The sequence below is a fragment of the Macaca fascicularis genome, chromosome 1, assembly GCF_037993035.2.
Source record: "Macaca fascicularis isolate 582-1 chromosome 1, T2T-MFA8v1.1".
NCBI lineage: Eukaryota > Metazoa > Chordata > Mammalia > Primates > Cercopithecidae > Macaca > Macaca fascicularis.
This window is the reverse complement of record NC_088375.1, coordinates 195,209,124-195,220,796: the sequence shown is the minus strand read 5'-3', so window position 1 is coordinate 195,220,796 and position 11,673 is coordinate 195,209,124. Positions and strand designations below refer to the sequence as shown.

The 11,673-nt window shown below is 53.7% G+C and overlaps 1 protein-coding gene across 2 annotated transcripts; it reads right to left on the bottom strand.

The window, feature by feature from the left end:
• Nucleotides 1-1,665: 1,665 nt before the first annotated feature.
• On the bottom strand, nucleotides 1,666-11,073 carry HPCAL4 (hippocalcin like 4). 2 transcript variants are annotated; one of them, XM_005543863.4, is made up of 5 exons: nucleotides 10,946-11,073; nucleotides 5,708-5,829; nucleotides 4,405-4,574; nucleotides 3,921-4,136; nucleotides 1,666-2,625 (listed from the first exon to the last, which is right to left on the bottom strand). In XM_005543863.4, exons 3-5 carry the CDS (start codon nucleotides 4,564-4,566, stop codon nucleotides 2,428-2,430), a joined length of 576 nt encoding a protein of 191 aa, XP_005543920.1. In that variant the 5' UTR covers nucleotides 4,567-4,574; nucleotides 5,708-5,829; nucleotides 10,946-11,073; the 3' UTR covers nucleotides 1,666-2,427. The 2 variants fall into 2 exon arrangements, with proteins under 2 accessions (XP_005543920.1, XP_005543919.1); XM_005543862.5 differs by lacking the exon at nucleotides 5,708-5,829.
• Nucleotides 11,074-11,673: the final 600 nt, after the last annotated feature.

Genomic DNA, 11,673 nt, shown 5'->3' with positions numbered 1-11,673 from the left:
GAGATGGGGCACATGGCAAGCCTTTGAAAGCCAGGATATTCTGTGTAGTTGTGAATTAGGCTAGATTCAACGTTTGCAGGGAAGAAACCTCAGTGAAAAGCTTTCCACCAGAAGATTTAGGTCACAGCTGAGCCAGGTTGGTGAGCATCTGCGTGTCTGTGATGCTGACTGACCGCACAAGACACACCCAATAGCCAGCTCCTAGGAGCAAAGCAACATCCTTGAGGCATTGCTGGATAAACAACTGCTAGTTCCTGCCTGAGGATGTTAATTCCCCAGCCTCACTGTATGACTGGTCATGAGCAAGAGGATAGAAAACGGGTGGCAACTCAGTGGCCTTGCTACCTCCAAGGGCCCAGTAGAGCTTGGGACCAAGGTCTATTGATCAGCATCTCCCAGAGTTTTCACCTGCAGAGAAGCAGGACAGGTGAGCACTCAGGAGTGAGGAGCATGCTGCATCTCTTTCCTGCAGATGCAATTCCCCCACCCTGGGCTCAGCAATCATTTCCTACTCCTACCCTGGGCTGACAGCACCTGTGTACTAGACTGTTTTCACCAGCAGTTCAAGAGGAAATCAACTGTCACTGCACGTCAAGGCTAATTTCTGATCACAAGTACAGGAGAAAGTCAAGTGAAAGACCTGATGAAGAAGCAAGATTAATTTTTCTGGCAGTCGAAGCATGCAGCTGTATAGCTCATGGATCCAAAATTGGAAAGCAGGCATTGGAAAGCAGAGCCAGCGCACTTGGAAGATGATGAACTACCTGGCAGATCTAAGATTTGGGGTTAGAAAAAGCCTTTCGAACGGAGCATGCCTGGCACATTTTTAGGCATTTGGTCCATAAATTCTGTCTGGGTGCCTAAACAGTGGCCAGGTGAGCCTTTTCTTCGAGCTCCTTCTGATTCTGTGGCAGTGAAGGAACAAGTCCGGTTCTGAAACTAAACCAAATTCAGAAACGAACTACCAAGATTCGGGGCCGGGCGCGGTGGCTCAAGCCTGTAATCCCAGCACTTTGGGAGGCCGAGGCGGGCGGATCACAAGGTCAGGAGATCGAGACCACAGTGAAACCCCGTCTCTACTAAAAATACAAAAAATTAGCCGGGCGCGGTGGCGGGCGCCTGTAGTCCCAGCTACTCAGGAGGCTGAGGCAGGAGAATGGCGGGAACCCGGGAGGCGGAGCTTGCAGTGAGCCGAGATCGCGCCACTGCACTCCAGCCTGGGCAACAGCGTGAGACTCCGTCTCAAAAAAAAAAAAAAAAAAAAAAAAAAAAAGAACTACCAAGATTCGGGATATACACTTGTCTCACTCTTTGCAAACCTTGTTTTTTCCTGTCTCTGAAGTCAGCATCCAACCTGAGTAAGTATGTAATAGAAAGTTGCTTGTCGAATTGAAAAAGGTAATAAAAAGGAAGAGCTGAAGCAGCAAAAACTGCTGAGCGTGGCAGCTCAGGACTTAGTCTGAAAAAGTGTTATCTGGTAAATTTCATGGTCTTTTCTCCCTTTTTTCTCAGTTTTTTTCCCCTTAAAAATTAATATTTTCTCTATTCATTTAATCATTTTATAAGAAACCAAGTAATATAGAGTATATTTAAACCTCCTGAAATAATAAAATGACTGTAGCTCCTTTAAAGGGTACTAAAAAAATAAGTATTACATAAATTTCATTTTTCTTAAAACTTTCACTCACGTGGCTCAACTTCCAAATGCTTTTCATTTCGTCCTTCTGCAGCTTTGTGTGGAGCTGAGCTGGAAGATGAAATAGCTCCTCCCAGACTAACCAGCTTTCCAGCACCCTCTGCTCAGCTGAGACCCTGACAGCTGGAAGTTTGCCTCACAACCCTATGAGCTTCCAGAGGGCACAAGATGTGTCTTGTAAACGACCATATCCTTAGCACCGAACAGGTGCTCAATAATCACTAGCTGAAGAAAGGACTGAATGAACGCTCCAAAGGCTGGGGCTGGAAGGGCCAGGTAGAGTAGAAGGAATGGGGAAGAGACCACCTTTATGGGATCTGGAGCCTCAGGAGTGGACAGACCCAATTTGGCCCTGTGACAGGCCGGTGGGACCACATTCTATAAAGCATAATCCCAGGATCAAGAGAATTTTGAACCAGAACCCCAAGCCCCCAACTCCTTAACCTCAGCTCCTGGGGCAAAAGCCAACTCCCCTATGCCCAATGGACGCTGGTTCTGTGCCAAGTGTGAGGTGGGGCTAGAAGACAGGATACCGGAGGACCTGTCTCTTTTGCAGGGTAAGGTGGTCCCTCAGGGATCCTGATGGAGGGGAGGAGGGGCTTGGGCAGAGGACTGGGTGGGCCAGAGAGGGGGGTGGAGTGTCCCTCCTCCTGGGAGGCCAGCCAGAAAGGTCATCAGGTTGGGAGGTGGCCATGCTCCTTCTGGCCAGGGACCCTGCCCCTCACCAGCTTCTACTTCTGCATGTCACACTGCAGCAGCAACACAATGGATGGGTCACTCTTGGCTGCCTCCTTGAACTCCTCCAGTGTAATCTGGTCGTCCTTATCCTGGTCCATCTTCTTGAAGATCTTGTCCACACGCTGCTGGGGCGTGAGCCCGTCCTGGTTCATGCGCATCATGATCACGGTGCCCACCATCTTGTAGATCGCCTGGTGAGGGAAGGAGGAGGGAGGTGTGAACACCCACAAGGGGCCCTGAGAAGGGGGGAGGTGCAAACACCTACAAGGGGCCCTGAGAAGCAGGGGGTGAAGGAAAGGGATCTGGCAAGGAGAACACTGGGGGGTGGTTAGGATAATGGAAGGTATATGTGGTCATTAAGACTGGATATGGATATTTAATGAGCAACTCTTTTTTCTTTTCTTTTTCCTTTTTTTTTTTTTTTTTGACAGAGTTTCGATCTTGTTGCCCAGGCTGGAGTGCAATGGCATGATCTCGGTTCACCACAACCTCTGCCTCCCGGGTTCAAGCGATTCTCCTGCCTCAGCCTCCCGAGTAGCTGGGATTACAGGAGCGCACCAACACGTCCGGCTAATTTTTGTATTTTTAGTACAGATGGAGTTTCACCACGTTGACCAGGTTGGTCTCAAACTCATGACCTCAGGTAATCCACCGGCCTCAGCCTCCCAAAGTGCTAGGACTACAGGAGTGAGCCACCGCACCCAGCCCCCAACTCATTTTTTATTTAGACTAAATAATATTTATGTAGATGAAACATGCCAGAAACCCAACTTCATGGAAGTTTCCTAACTAGGAGACCTGACTGATGGGGCTCCTGGCTCCCCGTATGACCACCTTCCTGTCACTCTCTCCCTCTCGTGGCTCTCCCACCACCGGGCCTCCTGGCCCCTCCTTGAACGCTGCAGAGAAAGGCCGACCTGCCTTAATTGCCCTTCAGCATGGAACGCTCTCCCCCAGGCATCTAGCAGTAACGGCCTCACCCCGTTCAGGCTGCTGCTAACTTTCCACCTTTTACAAAGTCACTTCTCCATCATGCTCTCTCCCCGCACTTTGCTTAATGTATCTTCCTCATAGCACCTAAGGCCTGACCCCGCATGTCTTCCTTCATTTATTTTTTTTTAAATTTCTTACTAGAAGGAATGCCCCATGAAAGCAGGAACTGGCAGGCCCTCAATCCCTGCCTGTTGACAGAATGAGTTAAAAACATCTGCTATGAGGTCAGACTCCCTGGATTGGTTTCAGGAACCACCACCCGCGACCGTTTCCTCCTCTGCCAAATGGGGTTTGGGACAGTAACCACCACCCCCCGTCGAGTGTCGGGTAAAGCATTTAGCCCGGGCCTGCGGTCCCCCGCGGGGTGGTAGGAGGCTGGATCGCAGGCTTGGAAGCAGCGGGAAAGCCCCGAGGACCGAGAGCAGCGCGGAGGCAGGGGCGGGGGCGGCGAAGCGCTGGCCTCGGGGATAGCAGCGCCCACGCGGCCCCGCACCTCGATGATCTCCAGCATCTCCAGGCGCGTGATGCGCCCGTCGCCGTCCAGGTCGTACATCTCAAAGGCCCAGTTGAGCTTCTGCTCGAAGCTGCCGCGGGAGGTGACCGACAGGGCGCAGATGAACTCCCGGAAGTCGATGGTGCCGTCGCCGTTCTTGTCGAAGGTGCGGAAAGCGTGCTGCGCGAACTTGGAGGCGTCGCCGTAGGGGAAGAACTGAGGGGAGTGCGGCGGGTTAGGGCGCAGCAACAGCTCCGCCCAGCCCGCCGCCACCCCAGGGAACCTCCCCTGCACCCCGGGTGCCTCGCCTCCTCCCACTCCGGGTGCCTCACCTCCCCCGCACCCCAGGTGCCTCGCCTCCCCTCCCACCCTGGTTGCCTCGCCTCCTCCCACCCCGGGTGCCTCGCCTGCGCTCACCCCAGGGTGCCCTGCCTCTCCCACCCCGGGTACCTGGTTCCCGCCACCCCAGGTGCCGGCCGCCCACCTTGATGTAGAGCTGCTGGAACTCCTCCAGGTTGAGGATGCCGCTGGGGCAGTCCTTCAGAAAGCCCTTGTACCACTGCTTCAGCTCCTGCTCGCTGAACTCAGTGTTCTGAACCAGGTCCTCCAGCACCTCGGGGGCCAGCTTGCTGTTGGTCTTCCCCATGGCGGGGACTGCGGGACAGAGGGCTTCCTCCGACTGGGTCCAGGGCAAGGCCCTGCCTCAGCCACAGCTGCCCCCTCCCCTGCCACACACAGGGTGGGGCTGCAGGTTCCTTCCCCTCGTGACACTCCCCCATAATTGGGCCTTCTCTCCCCTCACAACACCTGCATTCAGGCAGGTTTCCTCTCTTGGTCCCCCAGGTCTCCCGCCTTCCAGGTCTCAGTTCTCCTTCTCACTAACCGTGCAGCACTCCACAGTCTTCATCCTCTCCCCTCCGGCTCACACCTTCCATGGCTCCCATGCCCACAGACTAAGACCTTGACTCCTCTCCTTGCCATTTTGGGCTTTCTGCAGTCAGCCCCCACCCTCCTTGGCAGGCTTCTGTCCTGAGAAGGGACCTGAGGCAGGTTCCTTGTGTGTCCCCCTGGCACTGTCTCCCAATTTCTACCTCAAGACTTTCTTGGGCCACCCCAGTAGGGAGCTTCTCTCCCTCTTTTCTCTGTACAAGTAGAAATCCTCTACTGACATTTGGCTTCTCATTAATCCATTCATTCCCTGAGCATTTATTGAGACTGACTGTGTGCTAGGCCCTGTGCCAGTGATGGAGATGAAGCAGACATGAGCCAACCTTCAATAACTTGTAACTGGGTCAAAGAGGCAGATGGTTGGTTACAAAGGACCTCCAACCCATGCCAAGAAATTTGGAGGGAACAGACGCTCCTGGAATTTTTTAAAGCAAGGACTGGGAAGATTGCATTCATTCCACAATATTTACAGAATGCTTATGATATGCCCAGTCTTGAACGAGTCACTGGGGACCCAAGAAAAGGTATATGTTTTAGAATTTCTCCAGGCCGGGCACCGTATTTCATGCCTGTAATCCCAGTACTTTGGGAGGCTGAGATGAGAGGACAGCTTGAGGCCAGGAGTTTGAGACCAGCCTAGGCAATACAGTGAGACCTAGTCTCCACAAAAAATTTAAAAATTTGGCCAGGCGCGGTGGCTCATGCCTGTAATCCCAGCACTTTGGGAAGCCGAGGCGGGCAGATCACGAGGTCAGGAGATCAACTCCATCCTGGCTAACACAGTGAAACCCTGTCTTTACTAAAAATACAAAACATTAGCCAGGCTTGGTGGCAGGCACCTGTAGTCCCAGCTACTCGGGAGGCTGAGGCAGGAGAATGGCGTGAACCCTGGAGGTGGAGCTTGCCGTGAGCGGAGATCGCACCGCTGCACTCCAGCCTGGGTGACAGAGCGAGACTCTGTCTAAAAAAAAAGAAAAAAATTTGCTGAGTGTGGTGGTGCATGCCTTATAGTCCCAGCTACTTGGGAGGCTAAGGTGGGAGGATCACTTGAGCCTGGGAGGCAGGGGTTGCAGTGAGCTGAGATGGCACCACTGTACTACAGCCTGGGCAATAAAGAAAGGCCCTGTCTCAAAAAAGAAAAAAAAAAGAATTTTCCTTTGGCCACAGCATGCAAGATGACCTTTGGTGGAGGCAGGTAGGTAGAGCAGGGAGGGGCCTGCTACACAGTTCAGGTGAGAGACAATGATGCCAGAGTAAGAAGGGCACTGGCAGGACTTTACAATTGATTGGATGTGGGAGTAAGAGGAACAGAGGAGTTGAGGCAGAGCCTCAGATTTGAGGCTCGGTGGATAGAAGTGTTGTTGCTGGGAAGCAGGTTTGGGAAGGATCAAGAGTTACTTCCCAGTGGGAATGTGAGCCCATATGTGGGCTGTATCAGGGGAAGTGTTTGAAGAGGTATGGGCCCTCCTCAGGAAGCATGGCCAGACCTTGAAGGCAGAGTGGACCCTCCTGTCTGACCTCCCTGGGAGGAATGCCCTTGCAGAGTCTGGGTTTTCCAGGACATGGCTTGGGAGGTGCCTCTGACCTGCCTAGAGTCTCTTTGGAAGAGGGTCAGTCTTCCACCCCAGGGTAGCCTGTCCTCAAGATACTCTGGAAGAGGAAGCCCTTGGGCTGAGAGAAGATACTTATGAAAATTCCACTCCCATAGCCTGATGTCTGCCAGTGGGCTTCTAATTATTACTGCTGGGAAAACACTAAACAGCAAATCTGAGGTTGGTCCATTCCTTCCCACTCCCCTTTGCTGGGCTGACCTCAGGCTAGTTACAGATCATCTCTGGGCCTCAGATTCCTCCACTGGGCCCTAAGGAAGACCAAGAAGCAGTGCAGGTAGCAACATCCTTCCCCACTCCCACAGGATGAGGAATTGTATGCCCTCAGGAAAAGCCAGGGAGGGGGAGCATGCCATCTTCAGGAACCTGAGGCTGTGCGGAAAATGGCTACACTGAGGCCAGAGGCAAGGATGCCTCTGGAACACCCATGTGCAAAAGAAAGCAGGCCCCATCCCTCTCCCAAATCCAAAGGACTCTGAAGGCTCAAGGTATAGTCAAGGAAGCTGGAGAAGCCAGAGGCAGAGGTGTCTGATGGGGGGAGGCAGAGCCTCTCCCTCTGTCTTCCGTAGGATGTGCTTGAGAGTCTGCATGAGGGGCTGGGTCTGTGTGTGGGAGCATGTCAATGTCTGAGGCTGCAAATCTGTCAGAGTGCACACGTCTCTCTGTGTGTGTCACAGTGTCTGTGTGGCTCTCACCTTATACCCCTTTTCTCCTCCCTGCTCTGTGCTGCCTTCTCCACAATTCTCTGTCTCCTGGGGTCCTCCCTGTTCCCTGTTCTTATTGGGTCTCAGACCCAGACTATGCCTCCTCTTTTATTTCTTCTCATTCCCTCTAGATCATCAGAAGGTCAAAGCTGAGCCTGGGCAAGATAATGAAACCCCGTTTCTACATAAAATTTAAAAATTAACCAGACATGGTGGCATGTGCCTGTAGTCTCAGCTGCTCAGAGGCTGAGATGGGAAGATCACTTGAGCCCAGGAGGTTGAGGCTGCAGTGAGCTGTGATCAAGCCACTGCACTCCAACCTGGGCAACACAGCAAGACCCTGTCTCAATAAATAAATAAATAAATAAATAAATAAATGCGAAATCAAGAAAAGAAGGTCAAAATTGGCAGTGCCCTTTAAGACCATCCCCTTATTTCAGTGAAAATAGAAATTGAGAGAGAGGAGAAGACTGGCTCAGGGTTACATAGCAGGTCAGTGGGAGGGCCCAGATGAGCACTCAGGCTGAATCCGTGCCACCTGCCTGGGCCACCATCTCCAAATCATGGCTATTCTTGTTCAGCACAGACCTTTTCCACCCACATCTGCCCTCTGGGAAAATCAGAGCTCTGATCTCCCTTTTGGCCCCAGTGGAAACATCTGGGGCCACAATCTCTGATACCCAGGAGATAGTCACCCCTAGGGGTGCCCACCAGCACCTCTGAGCCAGCAAGTCTACAGCCAGACTCGCTCCCAACCAGAGATGGTCAGACTGTCTCTGTTGCCCCTTCCTTCTCTCCCTCATCCCTGGGGTATGGGGAACACAATCTTAGCTACCTTCATTTTTTCTCTTCCCTTTGCCCTAGGTCTAACTTGCCATCAAGTCCTGTTATCTCTTATTTTGAAATGCTCTTGGTACCTTCATTATGTCCATAGCCAGTGACACAGCCGAGGGGCTGAAGTCAAACTATGCTCTTGCCCATGGGGCTTCCCTGCCTGGCAGGAAGTGCCTTTCTTTTGATTCCTCTGTTAGGAGGGAATGGCTTTTTCCCCCCAAAAGGTACAATATAAGCTAGAAGTAGCCATGCCCATGGGTCCCCTGAAGCTCCAGAATCCTCTAGAATCTGGTCTCAAAGTGCCCACCTATCTAGCCTCAGCTCTCATTGCTTACCTCACCACCAAATACTCCTCTCAAGCCAGCCTTCTCACAGCCAGACACGCCTCACCTCTTTGCTAAGCTATTTTCCTCTCCCCTAATATCCTTTCTTCTCTCCTGGGCTATAATCAGTCTTCAGGGCCTGGTTGAAGCCTGCTTCCTTATGATCAGCCTTTTCCAGTCTGGACAGTGGAGAGTCAGCAGCCTGGGCTGAGCACTTTGGGCATGAGTCAGTCCCCCACAAGCATGTAGACTTCAGAGCTCTCTGACCCTCACCTGGTGCTGTAGAATCCCAGGATGCAGTCTGACTTGAGACAGGTCTTTGCATCAAACCCCTGTCTGAGTCAGAAAAAAACTCTCCAGACCTTTTTGCTCAATGGCAAGGAGTTGATCCCCTCCAATATGCCCCAGTCCACTTTTGAGCAGGTTGAAGGGTGAGAAAAGTTTATTTTTCCCATGGGGGAAATAAAAGTGCTTTTCCCTATGCACTCACTTCTCTCAGTTGAGTGCTTAGTCCTCACTGGGTCTGGGACCCATAAAAGCAGGGGGTTTTCTCTCTTATAGCTCCCCTACCCTGGTTCCCACCCTGCCTTCTGTGCCTACACAGAACTGCCCTGCGGAGACATAGTGGCAATGCCTAGGACACAGTGATGTTCAATGAATGTCTCTTGGTGGATTACATAAGAGGAGCAGAAACCCCTTCTTCCTCCCTGGATCTATGTCAGGCTGTTTTGTTTATCTGCGTTCTTCTGCTCTCACACCCACTTCAGAGACAATGGAACCCAGACCTAGGGAAAGGAAGGGTTCACCCAAGGTCGACTATAGCCCATCAGCAGCAAAGTGAAGGCCAGAACCCAGCTGGGGACAATGCTCTGCTGGAGCTGTGGCCCTGCTGACCCTGGGCAGGCTTCTCTGCTTACTTCTTGAGGGCTATCCTCCAGCTGTGAAGGAGCTGAGACTGCCCCATACACAAAACCACTGCCCCAGCATGCCCAGAGGGTTCTTCAAGAGGGCTAAGGGCTGTGGGGCTTGAATGGAGAGGTGGCTGAGGCTTTGAATGGGAGGGACTGAAGGAAGCAATAATCCCACACCCTCACCCAGCTTCAGAGGAGCGGGTGCTGAGGCGGTTGCCATAGTGACAGTAGCTCCCTGGTCAGGAGATTTTCTTTTTCCTCTCCTCCCTTTGCTCTTCCCCAAGCAGCAGCAATAGCAGCAGCAACCAGGTCTTTTCCCTCTCCTTCTTAATGAGAGGCGGGGGATGACAAACAAAGAGTAAGCCCTGATGGTCACCTTCAATTTGGAGCTGTCCATGTCAGGATGGGCTAGTGGTCTAGGAGGGACTCCTAATAGAAGGGTCCTAGAGAGTGTGTAGGAGGAGGTAGCCTGTACCTAGGCTTAGGTAAGAAAGAATGTGCCTTCAGTGAGTTCTAAACCAACCCCGCCCCCCTCAGGCCTCCTCTCTTTAATGTCCTCTTGGTTCAGGGTTCTGTTTTTCCATAATCAGCCATAGAACCAGGGTGTCTTAGTACCAGAAGGCTGTTCAAGTTCATCTCACCCAGTCTACCCTCTCTCTTATACTCCTCCCCATTTTCATGAAGGATCAGAGAGGGAAGTGACTTGGCCAAAGTCAAACTTTGGCTGTGCAAGATTTGAACCCAGCTCATCTGCCCTCCAGGTACAGTCCACTTTAGGGCCAGGAGCAACACAGCCCACATGGCACTTTGGCAGGGTCCCCACGGAGCAGCAGGAAGATGGAGAGAGGGAGCAAATAGTCATACAAATTAGAGAGATATTTGACAGGCAGAATGAGAGGACTTGGTGCCTGGCTGTGAGCAGGGAGGGAGGAGGTATGGAGGTTGGGGCCTTGGCAGCAACTGGACTGACAGGGCATGGGTGGTCTGCTGGGCGTGGTGTCCTTGGTTCATCCTCCTGCCAGCATGAGAGTTGCCAAATATGGGGCCTCTGCCTAGCACTGGGGGCCACTGAGGAGGGCTGTCGAGACTGTCTGTGAGGAGAAAAACTGGGGAAGGGGCATTGTCCCTCCCTCAGGTATGCTGTGGTCTCTGTCAGCTTGAGGGGTGGTAAGTGGGGACAGTGTCTGGGGACAAGGAGAAGGCAGCGCTCTGTGGAGGGGGAGGCTGTCTTTGGGGGCAGGGGCTCCCTGATGAAAAGTGGCTAGGGGCTATCTGTGGAGGTGGGAGTTTGCCATGGGGCTGGACAGACAACCCATATCCAAACAGAAGGGAGGGTGACCAGCGCCTGGAGCTAGCACCAGCGCCACCACACCCCCAGATGTATGTGTGTGCATCTGTGTGCGTGTGTGTGTGTACGCGTCTATGTTGGGGGCCAGAGCAATGGTTGTTCTCACCTGAGCTGGGGATAAGGAGGCAGCTCTGCCTCCTCCTCTGCACCCATGGGCCTGGACTGAGGTGGGCGGTCTCCTGCCCAGGGGTGGGTTCTTCAGTTGCTGCCGCCTAAGGCGGAACCACAGGTCGGGGAGTTGAATCAGGGCAGGACATGAGGATGGGAAGGGAGAGTGGAGGGGGAGGGGGTCAGGGCCTCCACCGGGTGGGGTTGTTGCCTTGAGGATCCGGTCCCACTCGCATTACCTGAGGCCGCTCGCCGGGTCGCTGGATGGCTCCGAGCCTCGGCGGGCCGCGGGGACCGAGACTGGCTCCCGGGCCGGCAGCTGTGCTCTCCGAGGTCCGCGCCGGAGCCGCCTCCCAGATCTTGTATCACTATGTGCCTCCCGAAGGCGACACGTTTTGCATAAGCCCCGCCCCATCCCGGGCAGGTTGCACGGCTATTGGCTCCTCTGGAGCGGAGTGGCAGGCGGGGTTTCAGGTGGGGACCGGGTGGCCAGCGAGGCCCGGCCGCAGGAGCGCGCCCCGCCTGCCCGCGCTGACCTTCCCGGACTCGCCGGGAAGCGGGAGGGCTGCACCCCCATCTGCACCCCTGCCCTGAGGCTCAGCCCCCGGCTTACAGGTCTGGGGTGAAAAGGGTCGACGATGGAAGTGGATTCTCAAAAACAACCTCACCGTTGCTATGGAAACGGGAGAACCACAGCCGAATCTCTAAGCTTCCTTTCCTGGGCCCCAGTATGGGTGGGGGCGGAAGAGGGGATGAATCACAGATGAGACCCCCCCCTCCATATCCCAGCCGAAATTGGAGGGGGGCAATGAGGAGCTGCGGAGGAGCTGGGTGGGAGAGGGAGGAGGGGGGTGGTCAGCAGTCCACGCCACTGCGTCCCCCCTCCCCACGCACCCACTCCCTTCACGCCGTGGGGCAGAGAAGAAGGTGCTGGGTGCGCGCGAAGAGCTTGGTATGGGTGGCGAAG

What these genes read in the sequence shown, in the direction of transcription:
- HPCAL4 (XM_005543863.4), bottom strand. Translation starts at nt 4,566, where the DNA reads ATGGGGAAGACCAACAGCAAGCTGGCCCCCGAGGTGCTGGAGGACCTG. An exon ending in TCCAGCAGCTCTACATCAAG is followed by an intron (nt 4,137 to 4,404) that starts GTGGGCGGCCGG and finishes CACTCCCCTCAG; the next exon opens with TTCTTCCCCTACGGCGACGC. An exon ending in AGATGCTGGAGATCATCGAG is followed by an intron (nt 2,626 to 3,920) that starts GTGCGGGGCCGC and finishes TTCCCTCACCAG; the next exon opens with GCGATCTACAAGATGGTGGG.